This window comes from Chanos chanos, chromosome 11 (genome assembly GCF_902362185.1).
Source record: "Chanos chanos chromosome 11, fChaCha1.1, whole genome shotgun sequence".
Taxonomy (NCBI): domain Eukaryota; kingdom Metazoa; phylum Chordata; class Actinopteri; order Gonorynchiformes; family Chanidae; genus Chanos; species Chanos chanos.
Genome location: NC_044505.1, coordinates 22,475,414 through 22,497,366, shown reverse-complemented (window position 1 = coordinate 22,497,366; position 21,953 = coordinate 22,475,414). Strand labels below are relative to the sequence as shown.

Below are 21,953 nucleotides of genomic sequence, written 5' to 3'. Positions count from 1 at the left end.
ATTAGACACATATGTAAATAACACATGACTGAACCAAATTTTACAATGAACAGGTGCTAGGAAAGATGAACAGAGTTGGAACAGACTAACACAGTTGGAATGTTCTAATAGAGGAGGAATCCCAGCAGTAACACTAGCTGGTTGGGGTGTTGTCACGAGATCGGGTTGGTTTGTGTCCTGTGAGGGTCAAACAGACGAGTGTACACTCCCCACCATCTCACTCAGCTCTCTGTTCAGCATTGATGAGTGAATCCAGGAAACAGCACAGGTCTCCACCCCTGTTACGTTCCCATGGGGACGCCTGGGAGCTGGCAGGTGCCATAAAGTGGTAGTGGATGTGACATGTATCTGAGGATAGAGGCAGTATTCCTCACCCTGCCGCACCGGAAGGGAAATACAGGAGTATGGGAACCGGATTTCTTCCAGAAAATGGGGCAAAAAGGGAAAAGGGAAAAGGGAAAAACGCTAAAGTGACCACGCCCACATATGAAGGCCCTGATTTTGTATTTTAAAACGTCACATTCCACGTAACACCAACATTCTCGTCCTCCGATCGTTTCCTGAAATATCCGAGTTTCGCGTGACTAACCAGTTTACCGGCCGAGAAAGAGACAAGAGCGCGCTCTTCACACCAAACACTCCTCATCATTGGCAAAAATGCCCAGTGCCTCTGCCACCAAAGGATAAACTGTCCTCCTTGGACCAATCAGAGCTTAGTGTTTATGCCCAAAATGCCCACGTCCATATGTTGTCCTTACTCCCAGCTTTTCTGAACTGAATCAGTATCCTCATTAGCAACACTGAAGAATTGCGGACAGCTGAAACATTTCATTTTGTGATGAAGGTTTGGTTATGCAGCCTGCTTAATGGAGGACATGGTTCAGGATCCTTCAGTGTCATGCTGATAATGGCACATAAGATGCACCAGGTGTATCAGTGTGCAAGGAAACATGTGAGATTATGCAACATTTCAGCAAAATGGAGACTGATTTAATGAGATGATCTCAATGTGACTCATCTCTTTATTATTACTCACTATTATTTATTAGTCATTAGCACAGTTTGTTAAGATCTGCCCTTCTTCAGTCATGGATATATAGTTACTCATTTGTGCTGTAGACCTTTTAGCACCTGTTACCACCCGTAACATTAGACATGTTTTACTATTTTTCTTTCTCTTTTAGACATCCTATTTTTGTTTTACACTGTGTGTGGATTTAATGAAGAGGTTTCACACCCCCTGTACTAAGAGCTAATTAATGTGTTATACAGAGAATGTGAAAGCTCCAATCCTGAGGTCTGAGGGTCTGACTCAGCCTTACTCAGGATAATTCACTTTTCACTGACACACTGATGATATGAGAAACTTTGGGACTGGGACAAATAATTGGGAAATTAATCGATGACTGAGTATGTTACTGAATAAACTCAAAATAAACCACGTAAAATGGAAAAATAATTAACTAAACACTACATCTAACTATTTTTGTCTTTCAGTTGTAGATGCATTTATTTATGTTCACATTTAATGTATTAAATATCACTTTTTCATTCATTAGTGCACCCAGTTTCATGCATGAGGAAATAACAAGAACTGTTTTATGTATGTCATCTCATCTGATGCTACATATTTGAATCCCAAAGCCGTTGGCTCTTTATGAGTTAATTATGATACCACAGACACTGAGTTTTACTGAAATACATGCATCAAATATGAAAACCCATGTGATCAGAGGATCTCCATGCTGATTGGTGTTTGTATAAATTCTGGTCTCATCTGGTCTGTGAGAACAGTGAATGTGAGGGGATGTCAATCAGTCAGCGGTAAAGTGAAAACAGACCAGTATCTGGAAGGTTGTAAGTTTGATTCCTGAGAATTTCTGAACACCAAAATACTGGACAGCAAGGTTTCCTCAGAGATATAGTTACCTCTGATACAAAACACAGTTAAGTTTTACCACTGAATGTATGAATGTACGCCGTCTGTACATTTAACATAAATATGTGAAAAATAAGGAACAGGAGTGATCTCTGTGCTCAGTATCTCACCTCATCCAGTTGGAAAAATTCTCTCTCTTCACATCAACATGATCTTCACACTGCTGACGTTTGAAGAGCTAAGGAAAAGAGGTTTTTCCTTCATAAATGTTGATTTGTTATGTATACAGTCTTTCACTGCACATTTTATGACCAATTCCAGGTTTATGTCAGAGGTCTGATAGAGCGTGAGGTTCTCTGAATTGAAACGAGTGTAAAATAATTTGTTGAAGCTCCTACCAGCGGCTGATGACACAGAACATCGGTAAATGCAATGAAAGAGGAATTTGGCTTCACTGCACAGAGCCCCAGTAAATGCCAACTGAAAACCTTCTTATATCATTAATTAATAGGTTCACTCACCACCCAGGAATATCCACTGTCCTTGGTGTCCTCTCTGTCAGACATCTGGTCTTCATATGGGCTAAAGTGTGTCCCTCTGGGTATAGTGTCACCCTGGTTAAACACGCCCAGCCCTGCGTTTGAGATGCTTGACCTCCTGACCTCTAGTCCTGAGGGAAGGGTGCGTCTGGCTCTTTCCGTGACCCCTATGGGCACGGGGGTGTCGGGGATGAAGGTGGGGGGGCCATGCACCTCACATTTACCAATGAAGAAAGACTGGCAATCCTCACAGTCTGGGGAAATAAGGAGAAAAATATAAATAACAACAACAATAGACTTCAGTCAGACTAAAATACACTCTAAATAACAACAATAGACTTCAGGCAGACTAAAATACACTCTAAATATCAACAATAGACTTCAGTCAGACTAAAATACACTCTAAATAACAACAATAGACCTCAGTCAGACTAGAATACACTCTAAATATCAACGATAGATTTCAGTCAGACTAAAATACACTCTAAATAACAACACCAGACTTTACTCTTCCTAAAAGGGCAGTCCTCACATTCTGATAAGACCCAATACTATCTGGGTATGGGACCATCAGTATAGAGACACAGTTCAGCATTCACACTGACATTTAACTCTATCGTGCCTGTTTTTCCTTTAATTTTCAGTAGCTGAAGATGAAAAACATTTTGAATTTTCCTGAGAGTGCTTAAAAACCAAATATCTACCAAGCACGCATCAGTCAAAAACATTATGATGTTGTAGGAACTGGGGAGTGTTTGACTTTTGCTTTTAACTACTGCACCCTTTACATGCAGAAAGAGAGAGAGAGAGAGAGAGAGAGAGAAAGAGAAAGAGAGAGAGGGAGAGAGAGACTACAGGATCAGTCTCAGAGATTTTGACCTACACAGACAGTCTTTGTGTATGGGTTTCTCCTCCTCAATGTATTTGATGCTAGGTCTGTTGGACGAGTCTCTTCCTCGGGTGTAACCGTTTGACTGTGAGATCTCCTCTTTCATCACGCCTGTCTTCAGCAGCTCTACAACATAAACACACAAACTGTACACACACACGCCAACCTTCCAACCTACACAAGCACAGAGAGGACCAGAATACAGAAGGAGGACACTCAGTGAAACAGGTGAGTGTTTCCTACCTGTGTCATGTGATTCAGGAAGAACTCCACACGACTGCCCCACAGATGTGGACGACATCTCCGTTTCATCAGTGGCCATCTTGTCATTTGTCTCCTGACTAATTACACGCATCCTGATTATTATAATTATTAGAATCGCAAAGAACCGTGTGAGTAAATGCATACACCCTAATTAAGATAATCATCAAATTAATCAAGAGTATACACACTCTCATGCAAAACTGCTCTTTATTTACACACATTTCCTATCAGAATAAGGCAGACACATGATACAACAGAACAGAGGTAGAGGAAAATAAGGTTAAGACAATGTACTCCTCTAAGATAAGATTAGTTTGAACCAAGACATTAAATGCCAGGCTAAATGTTACATCAAGTAAAAATTAATCTATCAGCACACTTGCTAACGTATGGGAGGTAATCCATTCCAAAATTAAAATAAAAATGAAAACGGTAAAATGAAAGTTCAAACCCCGGTTTGACATTTCTTTTTCAATACCTGTGCGCACATATCCTGCCAAAATGAAAAATGAAATTAGATAACTCGATTTTCATTTTCATTTTCAAGACAAACACGAGTCTTTTCTGACAAAAATAAAAATAAAATTAAAATATCTTTTTGTCATTTCATTTCATTTGTTAGTCTTTTCCTTTGAACAGATTTTGCGGTACAAATCGGACAAAATGGAAACGAAAAGACAAAGTTGATAATCCTATGGCAAAAACCCAGTTTGCGATTTAATTTTCGACATGAACGCGCTGTATCTGCCAAAATGAAAATGCAAAGGCAAAGCAGCATTGCGTTTTCGTTTCCCACTTTGCCTTTTCATTTTCGAGTTGGCCTATATGTAAATATATGTTAAGGAGAAATGGGCGTTACCGAAGACACGGACCTTAATAGTGGACGACACATGACCGCGAAAGTGCCCGAAAGCCTAATAGGGGTAACAAGAGGCGCTTTCATAGTTCTTAGAACTGTTGGAGAAAGTACCCCCTTTTTCGCGGGTTCGTACCGCAGGAACGATCATAGTTCTTAGAACGCCGTTTTGAGGGGCTTTTTTAGCTCCTACTTCAGGGTAGGTACTTCCGCAGCGCAATAGGAACCTTGTGACCTAGGCGTACAGCCATTGGTTCAGATGCAGGTATACGATGATTGCAGCCGCCATTTTTAAAGATCCGTGCAAAATATAAAGTCTTAGAACGTATTACATTTAGTTTTTGATATTCATGTCTAAAAATGTCTTAAAATGTCTGGAATTGTAGGAGGGGAGGCATGGTTTTTATGTTTTGTTTTACCGGTATTTTATATCTCTCTACAATGACCATTTCTGCAACGTCCAATGTATATTTGTACATTGAAGAGGTAGCGTACACTCCGGTTCGGTGGGTGCTTGTGTGTCCACTTGTGTGGCTGTGATCGGCATTTTAAGCTAAAATAAGAATGTGTTTATCCAGCTTACGATTTGAGGGCTGCGGTGGGGAAAAAGGAAAAAAGAAACCAAAAAAACCCCCCACGGTGCTGCGAGCAAGCGTCAGGCACAAGCGCTACGCTAGCACCCGAAAAGTACTATGCCTATCGAGTCATTCACTGCTACTGCGGTGGTAAATGCATAAATGCAGTGGGACATTTTTCCCATTGGACTGGGTCTATCGCCATACAGTTTTATTTTCGTTAATGAGGCAGTTATATGTTATCTAATGTGCGCTCAATATTTCTGTCATTCAAATTCAATAAAACTGGTTAATTGTGTATACTGTAGTCTAGTTTGTCGATTTCTTTTGTCGCAGTAATGGTATTTTTAAGGTCTTAAAAGTAATTAAATTTGTACTTAAAAATGTGCAGATATCCATGGTTAGGCGTAAACAACAGCTCTTAGCTGCTGTACCGCCGGCCGGCTTACGGCACTTCAGCGTTCCTACTGGTGGTGTGAATGTAAACAGAAAAAAGGCCCTAGAACGTATGCAGTTCTAGGGGAAGCTCCCCAGGGCGTACTTCTTAGCAAATGAGACCCTAGAACTGTTCGGTCCGAAAGCGCCTAATGGCGGATGCATTCTCAGAGACGGCGAGTGAGCTAAGTTAGCGAATTGTCAGGATGAAGACTTCGTTTTACTCAGAGTCAAAGTCATTTTAGATAGGCTTGGAGATATTGTCCTTGTCATCTAAAAAACCAAAGATTCGACATTCAGGGGCTCTAAATTCAGCTGGTCACTTGTTATACAGAGTCAATTTGTCAACTGTCATGTTGTCAGAGGAGTGACTGTTGACATTCTTTATTTCCCTGATAATGCTGCCCATACCATAGTGATGGTCCAAAAATCACAGTGCTACAGCTGATCAGGCCTCCATTCTTTTCAATTCCATGACACCTGTATATGTGTTCTATGAATTTACTGTAAAAGTATATTGCATGGAGTTTGCATGTTCTCCCCGTGTCTGCGTGGGTTTCCTCCGGTTTCTTCCCACAGTCCAAAGACATGCAAGTTAGGCGAATTGGAGACACTAAATTGCCCCTAGGTATGAATGTGTGTGTGAGCGTGTTTGTTTGTGTGTGTGTGTGTGTGTGCCCTGTGATGGACTGCTGACCTGTCCAGGGTGTTTTCCTGCCTTTTGCCCTATGAGTGCTGGGAAAGACTCCAGCACACCCCACTGAGGATAAGCTGCTTACATAATGAGTGAGTGAGGGAGAGAGTATACCGCATGTGAGGTGACCTGTTGCACAGTAAATTTACTTCTTCCTTAATTAAATCCTTTTTAAACTTTTTTTTAAATATGGTATTTTATTGTCAGGTTTTGTTGGCTTGCTTACTGACAAAAAAGAAAAAGAAAAACAAAAAACAAAACAAAAAGTGAGAAAAAGACTCCCTTCTGATTTTCATTTTGGCAGATACAGCGCGTTCATGTCGAAAATTAAATCGTAGGATATGTGCGCACAGGTTTTGAAAAAGAAATGTCAAACCGGGGTTTGAACTTTCATTTTACCGTTCTCATTTTCATTTTCATTTTGGCATGGATTACCTCCCATACTAACTATTTACTGGCTGATCAATGAGTTAGAACATTTCGTGAGCAGCTTTTCTAAAAGAATTACTTTAAAGGATCTGGATTTCAAAAGTCTTCACTTAGAAGAACTAACGTAGAAAATGTAGCTTTTTACCTCAAGTTAACAATTCTCATCGGACTCGTCGCCTGATCTTAATTTAACAAACAGACGCAAAGTCTCAACCGTAGAACTACGGAAGCCCGTTCCCGCCACATTACAAAAATGTTTTGCTTTATTGCGACCCTATTTTTCGCTATTCCGACTTTATTTCTCAGAATCCCGACCTTATTTTTTGGAATTACGACTATATTTCTCTAAAATTCCGAATTTTCCCTCATCTGACTTTTTTAGACAATCGGGCAGCGTCGAAAAAGCTAAAGTAAGATATGTTATACACTTAATGCAATGAGCAGCTTACCAGTAGCAAAACCTGGCCTCGGTAATAGGCTCCGTCGTCCAAACACCCAGTACTTGGTAGTTTTGTCGAAATGGAAAATTTTTTATACGAAAAATGGGAACAACAGCCCGATAATTATCCTCCAAGTACCTTACCAGAGCAAACTTTTTTTCCCTGTGAACTAAGGCTAACTGTAGGCTGGAACTGTAAAGCTGCGTTTTAACTGTACAACGAAATTAGCGGGTTTTGGTTGCTTGCCCTCGTGGGACATTACAGCTAGGATTTTTGAATTCACCAATCAGATTACTCAAGAAGGGCTAGAAGTCACGCCCCGTTCCCAGGTCTCTCTTCAGTCAAGACGGAGGACAAGCTGATCGTGTAATCAAAATGCTTGCTCTGATGTAATACAATTGTTTCAGTAAGTAGTGATCATGTCCAAATAAACAGTGTGTGCACTTCCACTGCGTGAAAAGAGGTGTATCCGCACTGGAATACTCCTGTATATTCCCGGATACTCCGCAGCATAGAATACTCCTGAATATGTGCCAGGTTTGGGGGTCTGCCTAGAGCCCATAGTCGGCATGGTGAATAATCCCTTGGGGGTGCTTGCAAGGGAACATTTGCACTTCACACCTCGGGCCACCAGGTATCCTGCAAATGGTCAAAAGTCTTACTTTGGATTGGTTGAGCAATGTCTTGCTTCTCCTCTAAAACCCTTCCCCATTGGTCTATTGTGCCCCCCCCCCCCCCCCCCCCCCCGACATTTCATATGGCTTATATTATAAATATTATTGTTGTTATTATTATTAATATTATCAATACTGGTGGTGTTGTTTTATGTTCATAGGTAGATTGTGTAGATAGTCTGGAAGATAGATGGTCAGCCATGGTTTAAAGGTTAGAGAACCGGGCTTGTGACTGGAGGGTTGCTGGTTTGATTTCCAGGCCCATCATCCACGGCTGTGTGCCCTTGAGCGTGCTCTTAACCCCAATGGTCACCAAGGAAAACTGCTCCTGTGTCTGGTGTGTGTGTTCACTACTGGTGTGTTGGATGGGTTAAATGCAAAGGACATGTTCACAGTGTGTGTATGCAATCACTTAAACTTAACTTAAACAAAAATGAATTACACAAATTTTATTATAAAGAAAATACAGTATAATCTAAATTATAAGGCATATTGACACACACACACACACACACACACACACACACATATGTATATATATATATATATATATCAATGTACAACATAGAATATAATACATTAGAAAGAATATACTATAATATCATAGCATATAATATAAATGCTTTTTGGGAACATAAATGAAACACTAAATGTTGAGCATTGCCAAGAGCAACCCAGCTTCTGAGGTCTCCATTGCAAATCTATCCGCACCAACTCGTGCATGGTGATACACAACATAGTTTTGGTCTTTGTCCAGTCTATTCTGTAGCACCCCACACAGTGCAGACAACTCTGTGATGGGAGGACCCACGCTGGCCTTCCATCCAAGATGGCGTCCTCCTCTTCAGAAATTATATCTACTGATGCAGTTGTAGCACAGTGAGACATTATGTAATCCGTCTTTCTTTCAGTTCAGCAGAGGAGTTTGGAGTCGACAGCCCATATGTCTATATACTTCGTACAGTTCTTGTTCTTTATTACCAGCAAGTTCATTGGCGCCCAGTAGGTGGCAGTGTCGCACTAGGTAGTGCTCCGTGTTGCTAGTCACGGGGTATCGAACAAATTCACTACTATGCTGAGATTCTCCGTGTTAGCTCTATGCTAAGCACTTGTGCAGCCATTCACCAAGTTTATAAAATATCTCTGTGTGTATTTTCAGGTGAGCTGGTGATGTTTGAGTGAACTAATTTACCGTGATGGTTTGGTAATCCTTGTTTGTGTTTACCGTGTTAAACTACGTTAAATGTTTTCTAGAAGGTACCGTATTGATTAGTACAGTAATTCTCGGGCTGGCGGCTAGCGCAAGTGTGAAATGAATGAAAATGGCTCGTGTGAGTGTACATTTCATTGTGGTGAATGAGAAAGTGAGTGAATATGTGTGTTTTTCTTTCATCTGTTGGATAATAACTGTGCAAAAGACCTGTTATTTTGTTTGATGAATGGTGTCTGTTTAAAACTAATGAGAAACAAAAACCTGTATTTAACAAAAGTAACGAATTCATTACTATGCTGAGATTCTCCGTGTTAGCTCTACGCTAAGCACCTGTGCAGCCATTGATCGAGATTATAAAATATCTCTGTGTGTATTTTCAGGCCTTTATTAAATCATTAAATATGTTGCACCAGCACAACCGTTGGCCTTGTGTTTGAGTCCGCTACACAGTCTTCCATATAGCAGCCTCTTCCTCAGTTTCAAGAACACTGACTCTGGCCTTGTGCAGCTGCAAAACAGTGAAAACAGAAATTAGATCACTGAAAATAGCAAATGGAGGAAAAAGTCGAAGAACTACTTGGGAAATGATTAGGTTTTGACTTACTCTTCTCCTCCTTTGCCTCGTTCGAGCGGCGATCCTGCCCCCCTCTTTGTTCTCCAGATTCTCTTCTTGGTTCATCCTGTAACTCGTTCCAATAATCTCAATAGGTCATGCAGGATGCTGGAGAGAAAAAAAGTGGAGAAGAAAGGAAGATTGATTAAAAGTTCGTTTAGGATTCCAGGTGCTCTTATGAAACAATCGCCATGATATAGCCTACCAACAACACGTTGTGTTACCTTGTCTGTGGATCATATCTGTGCGTGTTTTCAGCATTATGCATTCTCCGCACAGCTTCCTATAGAAGCAAAATTAGTACAAAAGTTACATTCAACCACATTAAGGGATAAAGCAGATGAACAAATGCGAACGTATCCGAGTGTGCGGCAGTCGAAGACAAAAGCCAGCAGGCTACAGAAATAAACTTACCGAAACAGAGTTATTTCCCGCTCGTCTTCTTGTTTGAGGGGCAGATTACTCTTTGATGTCTAACTCGATCCTGTCCAACCGCCGAATAATATTCTCCATGAACGTTTACTGCTGTTCAGATATCTTCTTAAAAATGCATTTAACGGGGACACCAGTTATTTGTTATCGTTCGGACTCGGCGTTGGAATAATTGGATATTCCCGGCGCACTAGCCTCTCCAGTCAGCCGTCCGTTCGAAAACTCAAGTGTTCTTTTTCAAGCCATGTTCAAAATGCGCACTATCAACAGAATACGGAGTACAACTTCTGTAATCCTTTTGTGATTTGCGTCTCCTAGATACAAGTAACTCCTTCCCCAAAGCAAATGTCGCGCTGCAGTTGCATACACTGCTATTGGTTACTGTCAGTCTACAAACAAATTAAGGTGAATGCGGTGCGACGTTTTTTGTTTACAAATGCTGGTTTATCACATCATAAAGTACGGAAGCCATGAGATGCTGTGGATTTATATTTAATTTCTCGTGATAACGTGTTATTTTTCTTCGTTTCCTCCGACATCTCGAGATGTCGACTTATTGATGTCATTATCACGAAATGACGAAACTAAATAAACAATTCACCGTTTTCCCGAGAAATCGCATTAATTATGTCAGTATGACGGGAAAACAAAGTTTCATTATTTCGTGATAAAGACTTAAATGCTGAAGATCTCGAGTAAACACAGAAGAATAACGCGTTATGACGAGAAAACGGAGTCAAAATTTGAATGTGAACTGATGGCATCTTAGGGCAAAACAGCCCCTGCTGTTTTGTCATTCTTTATATTGTCTACTTGTTGTGTTCTCATTTTCTTTATTGCTGTATTGTTTGTAATTTGCCCACTGGGTTGGCACCTATTGCACACCTGGCTGGCCTAGAAGGGGTCTCCTCTCTCTGTGGTCCTTCTCAAGATTTTCCCTGGCATCTGGGTTTTTTGAGGAGTTTTTTCGTGCTCGCTATGAGGATCGAGTCAGGGGGTGCCACCCTGCTCTGGTTGTTTTAATCCTGTGCGCATGTAAAGCCCTTTGAGACTGTAAACTGTGACATTGGGCTTTAAATAAACTTGAACTTGAACTTGCAGAGTAGCCTATTGTTGCATTTCTTACGGAACCAACAACTTACTAAGCTGACCTCACGCTGACAACTTCAGGCCATCGGAATATGTGACCCCACTAAAATATGGGAGGAAATGTCTGACACACCACCCAAACCATTTCAGGTGACTTCTTTTACCTCCCATGTATGACCAAAAACATGCCATCACTCTGGTCAACAGCCTGACCTTGGCACCAGGGGTCACATATTCTGACAGCTGTCATCAGAATATGTGACCCCACTGTAACTTGGAAGAAAATTCCTGATGCACCACCCAAACCATTTCAGGTGACTTCTTTTACCTCCCCAGGACTGCCCAAAAACCCGTCATCACTCTGGTCAACAGCCTGACCTTGGCATGAGGGGTCCCATATTCTGACAGCTGTCGTCAGAATATGTGACCCCATTATAATACGGGAGGAAATGTCTGACACACCACCCAAACCATTTCAGGTGACTCTGCCCTTCTCATGTATAACTAAAACAATTTTTCCACAAATGTAATATAAATGCACCATTTAGTACCACTGCATAGTGCAACAGACATGTTATGATATTAGTAAAAACAATGCTTTCATTTACAATGAGGTGTTTTAATGTTTTGTTACAAAAGTTTTGTGATACAAATCATATAATGATAACGCAAAAAATCTGTACAACGTTAACATTTTAATCTAACTTTAACTTAACAATTTAACTATAACTTAATATTACTATAACTTAACCAATAACTTTAATATTAAACATCAGAAAGGGAGGGGAGGGGGAGATCAAGATCGGCACACCGCACAGCTGTACGACTTCATGGGGTCAGGCCTTCCAACACACTGCATGTGGAACCACCGGTCACACATGTCACACTGGATCTGTAACAACAAATGTCATAGCAAAAAAGCAACATTTTCAGGGTGAATATCTGAGATACAGTACAACATATAGCTATGATATATATATATATACACACACACATATACGTGTGCGTGAGTGTATATATATGTATGTATGTATATGTACATACATACAGTGATGGAATGCCTTATTTTAAAAAGAGCTTTTTTACCCAAGTAGTTGACAGTGGTTTTCTCTGTTTCTTCCCCACTGTCTTTCCTTGCTCCTCCACAGTCACTTTCTCCCCACAATAGTGGCACAGTTCACTCAGGTCATCATTGAAGACTTATCAATAAATTGTATCAATGTATTGTTGTGTTTTCACACATACACAACATTCACGCAGGACACAGAAATAAAGTTGACCTTGACTTTACTGTATCTGTCTCCTTCAATCAGCCATTAACAAGGACTACTTTCTATATGTCAGTTAACATGTCAATGTGCAGTTTTACATAGTATCACGGAACACAAAATAGTTCCTTCAGTATCAGTGACTAAGAGTAGTTCTTACATGAACATAACATTAATCATTTAAGAAATGTATTATATGATTATTATATGATTTCATTTGAGAAGGTCAGAGGTTCCTCTGCAAGTATTTTCTCTGCATACTAATATGACATAAGTTTAAAAAACTCATTGGTCAGTGCATAGTGCAGCTGTAACATATAAACCACCAAACTGTTGATGTAAGAGAAACAAAAAATGTAAACATTTTTTTTAAATACTTTACAGGTATGGTAAAAGTAGACATAGTATGACAGACAAAAACATAAACTTACTTTCAGGACAAATACTCCACATGAGGTGGCATCCCTTTGCAGACTGTGTGGGTCTGTGCTGGCTGTCCACCTGGATACCTGGCAGCCTCGTTTTCTGATGAAGGCTCCTCCCCCCTCCCCGGAGTCATGCGATTCCGTAGCCCACTCTCTTTTACAGTAAACAGTAGCCTAGTCACCTTATTATTTCACATTAATGTATTACTTAAATGTTAATATGCGTGCGAACTTTAGTAACAAAGTAACACACATATTTCCATCATCCCCTGCACACAGCACCTCTCTAGAGATAACCTTTTTCCCACTCCCTTTTCGTTTCATTAAAATAACAGAATGTAAAAGACCAGAAGCGTTCAAATACTGCACTAAATGCTAAAATTTAATGTGTAAGCTATGCTAAAGAGTCGGGTGACTTAGTTAATGACCCCCTCCCCCTCGGCGTATATATATGTATGTGTATATATATATATATATATATATATATATATATATACGTATGTATGTACTTTTTTTTTTCGTATGCAGGGTATTCCCTTAACTAGCTTATTACTCTTTTCTGTTGTGCTAATTACATTACTAATCAAGCAGAAGTTCGAGGCTTTCCTTTTCAGGATGTAAAGCCGATGTTTATCGGCATCTTTGGGATATTCCTCCTCAAGAAGATATTTCTTCAGTTCCGCAAGCATTTTCTGATCCATTATGCGCAGATATAATTAGGATATTATGCCTAACGAGATACTGTAGCCGATATGTGATAATCACTAGCGAATGTACGCTCTTCAAAGGTCAAGTGTCGTCAGGACATGACGTCATCCGACTTGAAGCGCGTACGTTCTACAAGGTAAAAGAAGTCATCTGTAATTGGGCGGTTGGTGTGGGGTTACAGTGGGGTCAGAATATGTGAACCCTCATGCAAAGGTCAGGCTGCTGACCAGAGTGATGACAGGTTTTTGGTCATACATGGGGAGGTAAAAGAAGTCAGCTGAAATGGTTTGGGTGGTGCATCAGGCATTTTCTCCCAAGTTACAGTGGGGTCACATATTCTGACGACAGCTGTCAGAATATGTGACCCCTCGTGCCAAGGTCAGGCTGTTGACCAGAGTGATGGCAGTTTTTTTTAAGGTAATTTAAATAGTGAGTTATGTGACTGCACTTATTGTATCTTCCCAATAGTTAAATAGTTTCTAAATAGTTCATTGCACATTATCAGCCCAAGTGCCATTGCTCTTAATTCTGGATTTGCTGTATCTAAAATAAAATGTATGTGATAACTGAATCTGGTGATTGTGAGAGTCAATTTATTTTTCATTCATACTAAAATATTTGCCTTTACTAATTTGCACAATGCAATGTGACAATGTCTAGTTAGCTAAATGTTAATTTACCCGTTGAACGGGTCACCTTAGCCATCATCGCAACCATTGCCCCCCCTGAGAGATTTGGCAGGAGCCGCCACTGCAATAGGTGCCAACCCAGTGGGCAAATTACAAACAGCACAGCGATAATGAAAATGAGAACACAACAAGTAGACAATATAAAGAATGACAAAACAGCAGCTGGGGTTGACGATCAACAGAATTAAATCAACAGCATTTAATCTGACAAGCAACTAAGCCTTTATTATGGAAGCCCTAATATGCCATCAGTTCACATTTAAATTTTGACTCCGTTTTCTCGTGATAACGCGTTATTCTTTTGTGTTTACTCGAGATCTCGAAATAACGAAATTTGTTTTCCCGTGATAATGACATAATTTACTCGATTTCTCGGGAAAACGGTGAATTGTTTATAGTTTCGTCATTTCGTGATAATGACATCCAGTCGAGGAAACAAAGAAAAATAACACGTTATCACGAGAAATCAAATATAAATCCACAGCATCTCATGGCTTCCGTACTTCATGATGTGATAAACCAGCATTTGTAAACAAATAACTCCGCACTGCATTCACTTTTGTTTGACTACAGTCTACAGACTTAGGTGTAACACCGGTCTACTAATAAGCGGCTCATCTGATCATTATCTCTCTCACCTGTTTTCACCCGTCTCCTCCTTGTATTTATATCCCTTGCCTCCAGTCTGTCTTTGCCAAAGTCTTCACCTCCGTAGTGATTACGTAGCGTGTCCTTTGTATATCTGTAACTTCCTTATCGTGTTCCGTGTTTATGTTTTACTTAGTACCTGTTTATTATATCTACCCGTCTGGAAGACATTATACTTTTCTTTAATTACAACTGCTTTTGCGTCCTGCCTAGTAGGTCAAACCAGCACGGCGCTTCTAGTAAGACGCCACAGCGTTTAAATGACCGGCGCTCGGCGCTTCTAGTGTTAATGTGAACACAATATTTGACATTTCAAAAGAAGTAGACAGGCAGGAACGAAAATCGGACATATGTAAATAAATAAATGAAAGAATAAATAAATAAATAATCGGAAATGGTCGTTATGTCCCGCGGTGTAAATGTAGCTACATGTTTATGTGGTAATGAAGTCACAAGGGAAGTCATCAGATATCTGAAACATTTGCTTTGAATTAAATGACGATGACAAAACACGACATACGTTGTTCTGTTTAATTAGCTGAGCTTGTGTATTGGAGTAGGAAGGTTATTTTAATGGAATCGGAAGTTTTCTTATTAGCACGATCAAAGCAGTCCATGTCGAATGTAGCTTAATGCTGGTGAACGTCACACATTCCCTTTGTCCATTTTTATTTTGGGTTTCATCGGCTCCTACCAAAAAAAAAAACACCTGTCTTCATCGTAATTACTGAAAGAACACTATTGAGGTTGTAGGCATTTTCTATTTTTGCGTATGTGTGTGTGTGTGTGTGTGTGTGTGTGTAGCGGACTCAAACACAAGGCCAATGGTTGTGGTGGTGCCACATATTTAATGATTTAATAAATGTCTGAAAATACACACAAATATATTTTATAAACTTGGTGAATGGCTGCACAAGTGCTTAGCATAAAGCTAAAACGGAGAATCTCATCATAGTAAAGAATTCGCTACTTCTGTTAACATTCAATACATGTTTTGTTTCTAATTGGCTTTAAACAGACACCATTCATCAAGCAAAACAACAGGTCTTTTGCACAGTTATTATCCAACAGCTGAAAGAAAAAGACACATATTCACTCACGTTCTCACTCACCACAATGAAATGTACACTCACACGAGCCATTTTCATTCATTTCACATTTGCGCTAGCCACCAGCCCGAGAATTACTGTACTAATCAATACGGTACCGTCTAGAAAACATTTAACATTTAACACGGTAAACACCAACAAGGACTACCACACCATCACGGTAAATTAGTTCACTCAGACATCACCAGCCCACCTGAAAATACACACAGATATATTTTATAAATTCGATCAATGGCTGCACAAGTGCTTAGCATAGAGCTAACACGGAGAATCTCATCATTGTAATGAATTCGCTCGATACCCCGTGAGTAGCACCACGCGAAGCACTACCTAGTGAGGCACTGCCACTTACTGGGCGCCAATGAACTTGCTGGTAATAAACAACAAAGAACTGTATATATGGGCTGTCGACTCCAAACTCGTCTGCTGAATTTAAAGAAAGAACGGATTACATAATGTCTCACTGTGCTACATGTGTTTTTAAAATGTTCGTGTGGAAGACGCTGTGATGGTGTGCGCGTGCATATTTACCTGACAGCTTAAAAACAAAAGTGTTAAAGAAGTTGTTATGTATTTGTTATGAATGTGCAATGCAACTTGAATTTATGGAAGACTGTAGCCAAGCGATTAAAAAAGCAGGGAAATAAATTGATTCTGATAAAAAAAAAAAAAATCGTTCTTATTTGTTTGTTTATTCATCAAGTGGTTATTCTTCCGCTAAAAAACATTCTAAAACTATATGGAATTAAAGGTGATTGTGACGTGACGTTAACATTCTATTCTAGAGTTCGTAATAAAGCTGTAGGCGATGAAAAGTGCATAGCTTTCAAGATCGAAGCAAAACGTTTCATAGAAGCAGAGCGACTTCAATCGACGGACACGGTGCCATTCATTTACTGAGAAATAGGTAAGGTCTGTTTGACGGTTTTTACTCAACACGCTGTGAAATCTATCTATCTATCTATCTATCTATCTATCTATCTATCTATCTATCTATCTATCTATCTATCTATCTATTTATTTATATGGTCCTATCCTAGATGCCAAAATCGCAACTTATAATGAGCTCAGGAATTATTAGTGACGTTTCCCTTAATGAAGACATGGAAAAAACACAGGTGAGGTCGCCAGTTCTTGTTGACTTATAAAGCAGAAGTAAAAGTATTTTAGACTTGCTAAGAATCAGTACAAAAGGTTGAAGTTTTCTATTGATCTCGCCAAGGTGCTAGCCTCCCCAGTGGCCGTTACTGCAGCCAGAATCAATTCAAAGGGGCTGAAAGACATGCGCACTTTCGCCGACCTTTTCAAACCAGCAGCAGACGGCCAGAGACCTGAAGTAAGTTATGACACCACGGAGATATGCAAACTCATTCACATACACACACACACACACACTCACATGCACACATGCACCCCAAACCAGGTTTAACATGTTTATATTCATATATAATCTGTTTGTTAAAACTGCACAAGTAAATATAGTCAATATAGTCAATACAGTTGAACTGACCCAGCTTATCACAGTTTACTGCACAGCTGGACAAGAGCCTGAGTGTTCTTCTCTCCTCTCATTCTCTCAGTTCACCAACTTTGGCACACAGCAGGTGCCCACAGACGTTCCAAGTGAATGTGTGACTGAAAAAATGGAAGGGAAAAAGACAGTCCTGAAGGAATGTGTCACAGGCTATGGAGTGCACCAAAAAACACAGGTGAGGTCGCCCATGTGCAGTGACCAGCGGCAAACAACAGTGTGTAAGACTTGCAGCTGAGAAGATGAGGTTATAAGTTGAATTTTTTGGGACTTTTCAGAAGCTTCTCCATAAGGTGAACATCATCCTGGACAACGTGACGGCCAACAAATTTGAAGAGTTAATGGTTCGTCTGATGGCCCTTTCAGTGAACACTGAGGAGAAGCTGCAAATGCTGGTGGCTGTCATCCATGAGAAGGCCATGGAGGAGACAGCCATATGTAATGTATTTGCAAAAATGTGTCACTCCCTGGCTAAGGTATGTTTTGTAATAGGAGATAGACTGTAATGTGAACTTGCTCCAAGTCCTGCATGTATAAATATGTATACACAATCACACAAACAGGCATACTACAACCTCTATAGGAGTCTACAATTGCATATAACTGCTTTGCTTGAAAATTGGATACAAATATTGAATCATTCTGATTCATGTGACTAAACTGACTCAAAGTGAAATCATGTCGGTGTGACATAACATTCTTCTACCATCTGTTTTGAATGTGTATGAAGAGTTTCAGAGTTGAAAGTTTTTAGCAGTTTTGTGATTACATATGGGTTCAGGAGTGTACATGTATGTGTAATTGATGTGTTTTTCCTAAGCATTCACCTCTCTGTGTATCTCTGTGTTCAGCATAACTGGCTGCTGCCCAGGTGGGACCATGAACCCAACGGCATTCAGGCCAAGTCGTTCAGATCCGTGCCTTCGCCAGCACGTCTGGAACAAGACTCTCTGAAGCAAAAAGCAAACATATTTGTCTCCACCATACACTTGTTCTCCGTCCTGCATATTCCTGTCTCTCATTCTGTCTTTGTATATTGCAGCTTGAAGTACCTGTGGCCTACCAGCCCGGGAGGTCGGTGACTTTCCACGGACTCCTCCTGAGACGATGCAAGGCGGAGTTCGAAAGGGACGAGGTCCACGACCCGGTCGTGATGAAGAAGAAGAGGCAGCTGGACTTGGCAACAACGGTACCCGTCCTTAAGAACGCTAAGACGTAGAGCTCAGTCCTTGTTAAAAGTCCAAGACTTAATGGGGGACTTCAGTGATATGACTTTTTGAGACTTTGTGGATGGTGTTGAGCCATTTGGAATGATGGTAAGTGTTTGTGACACCCTGCTCCTCTTTCTCTCCCTCATCCTGACTCAGGCACACGAGCAGGAGCAGCTTGAGAAGGACCTCGCAAAAGCTAAAGAGAGAGCTCTCTGCCGCTCCACCGGAAACATCAGGTTCATCAGCGAACTGTTTAAGATGAACATGATTTCTGAGAGCGCGGTGCTTGGATGCGTGGTGAAGCTGCTGCGGAGCCTTAGTAAAGAGAGTGCAGTGTGTCTCTCCACTTTGCTAACGGCTGTTGGCAAAGACCTGGACACCCCAAAAATGAAGGTAAGTGACCTTTGAGTTATGACTAGTACAGAGGCGTGAGGGGGATGGTAAATATTAGGTGTTTGGCATCTCTCTTCGTTCATTATCCAGAAAAGATGGTGCAGAAGTTGTGGTAAGCACCTTTAAGAATTTTTCCTTTGAGTTCATTTCTGACACATTATCTGTCCTAAATCTCTTAAAGTCAAAGTCATTCTAACCATAAGATGTAAATCGCTTGGTGTAATGTGCTGATTGCAGAAACATTATTCCTTATGGTATCTTTGTCTAAACGGATTTGGTAATAATGGCATTGCCTGGTTAAGTCATTTGTAATATATGAGATGATATGAAAATGGAGAACCAACCATGACCTTGTGTGACCTCTGTTGAACCTCAATGGACAGCCCCAGATGGACTACTGTTTCCACGTCATTTCAAAAATTCCAAATGATGTGAAGGTGCCATTGGAGACACGCATCATGCTACGTCACGTGATGGAACTCAGACTGGTGAGTGCGTGTATGGGGGTGTTAGTTGCAATTGTAGCATGTGTTCTACAGTTTGTATAGAAAGTGTATTTATTCTGGATTTAGGATTACATTTAGGTTTAAGAATATAGATTGAGATGCTTATGTCAGCTGCCTTGCCTTGTGCTTGAATCCCTCTGTTTTTGTGTGTCCAGCATTACTGGATTTTGCCCAGAGAGGAGGACACCCACTGCTCTGTTCAGGCCCTGGAACCTGAACCCGCTCCAAGTGCTGTGGAAACCACTTCTCCCTGCAAGGAAAACTGTGCCCCACCAGCTCTATCTGCTAAACTCCTACAGACTGCAGCCAGTGACTCTTCTGAGTTGAATGAGGCTTCAGAGAAGTTGCTGAGTGGTGCAGGGGACTCCCAGGTCAATTCCAAGGGACCTGAGGAGAGTCACAACTTGGCTGAGCTACCTAAGGAGAAATTAGGGAGACAGTTAGCTGAGGTGAGATATAAAACTTCAGAAATGGACAAAAAGACAGACCTGCTCTCTTTCTCTTTGTCTTTGGCATTTATTAGCAATATGCGTCTGTGTGACAGGCAAAGTGTCAGTAGACCCTGTACATCTTGTAACAACTTTATATTTAGACAAGCATATTTTATTGTTGTAGAGCAGTTGATAGCATTAGTTCAGCTTGTTGTAGTCTGGTAACTTTTAAAGATAATGAGATCAGTGCCAGCTCAGGCCTTTCCATCACCTGTTGACTTGGTCGTTGTGATTGGACAGCAGCTTGAGTGTCATGTTTTTCTCCTCTCTCGCTCTCTCAGTCTAGCGAATTTACTCTGCAGTACAAACAACCGCTCAGTATCATAGCCGAGAAATCTTCGGTTGAAAAGATACGGCTGAAAGAGGCAGAGAATGCCTGGAAGCCAGCCAGGAAGAGGCAGCCTGGCAATATGGATCCAGAGATCCAGGAGACACAGGTGAGGTCGCTAACACACAGTGACCAGTGACTAACAGCTGTGTCTGTAAGAGTGTGTCAGACTTACAGCTGAACAGGCAAAAGTTCCAATCTGAATTTTGTTTGTTTCTTCATGGCCGTTCAGGAAGTCCTCCGCAAGGTCCGGGGCATCCTAAACAAAATGGTGCCGGAGAAATTGGACAAGCTGGTGGAGCAAATGGCCCACCTCCCCATCAACAGCGAGGAGAGGCTCCAGAGTGTGGTGGACATGGTCTTCAGCAGGGCTGTGGAAGAACCTGGGTTCACTGCGCTCTATGCCAGCATGTGCCACTGCTTGGCTAAAGTAAAGTGTTCTTGTATAAGAAGTACATTTGTAGTTTTTACTAAATTGGGGCTTAAATACGTCTCCTTGCCCCATTGACATTTTTGAGTTATAGCAGTGCTCCATTTTGTCTTATTGCCGTTGTTCTTTATGATTTGTAGAGAGGAAACATTCCTGTAGACTGTGCTTGGACTCTGTCCTGCATATTCCCCATCACATTTTTTTGTCTTTTTCGTACTGCAGATAGAAGTGCCCATGTCAGATAGGCCCTACAGCACTGTGACCTTCCGTAGACTCCTGCTTCGGCGCTGTAAGGCAGAGTTTGAGAAGGTTGAGATGCACACCTCCTTATCTGATAAGGTACACAGGCAGTTAGAGTCATCAGCATTGGTAGCCATCACACAGTGAGAAAACATACACCTTAGTCCTCATTAAAAATGCCTAGATGTGTCAGGAAATGTCCCATCAGCACTGAATTCCATGTCTTTTTGCTCGATCACCTATTCTGCATGCTGTATTTGCAGACTGAGGTATTTGAACTATTGGAATATTTTGTGAAGCTTTCTGACATATTGCACTTCTCTCTCTCTCTCTCTCATGCAGGCTACAGGGGAGCAGACAAAACAGGGGCTGGCAGAAGCTAAAGAGAAAGCTTGTCGCAGCTCCATTGGGAATGTGAGATTCCTTGGTGAGCTCTTCAAAGTGAAGATGGTTGCCAAGCTGACTATTTTGGAATGTGTGGAGAGGCTTGTGGTGAGGTTCAGTGAACTGAGCCTGCAGTGCCTCTCCACGCTCCTGACCACGGTCGGCCAGGAGCCTAACGATGGCAAAATGCAGGTAAATCACTTTTAGGTTATCGCTGTGACTGATGTGTGAGAGACTCAAATTATGTCTATTTGACATCTCATTCAGTTCAGTATAAATCAACACTGACCAGTTTCTCTCTCTCTCTCTCTGATATCTGTCTTCTGTCCACAAATAGCCTCAAATGGACTTATATTTAATGTCCATTGAAAAAGCTGTAAAAGAAGGCATGCCATCATCACATGTACTCCACCTGCTGCAGGATATGATGGAGCTCAGAGAGGTGGGTATGTGTGTTAAGTCACAGAAGAAGAACTAAAGTCTATTTTAATACATTTTAATGTTTCCCTTCACGACTAAAAATAACAAAGTAAAAAAAAAAGTGAAAGTTCCTGTCATTATATTCTGCCAA

At 40.9% G+C, this 21,953-nt stretch overlaps 1 protein-coding gene across 1 annotated transcript in view; it reads right to left on the bottom strand.

Moving 5' to 3' along the window:
• Positions 1-3,629, bottom strand: part of LOC115823849 (uncharacterized) — a 664,236-nt gene extending 660,607 nt beyond the window's left edge. The window contains 3 exon segments of the mRNA XM_030787872.1: positions 2,050-2,117; positions 2,401-2,672; positions 3,551-3,629. Coding sequence (XP_030643732.1) covers positions 2,050-2,117; positions 2,401-2,672; positions 3,551-3,629 — 419 coding nt within the window.
• Positions 3,630-21,953: the final 18,324 nt, after the last annotated feature.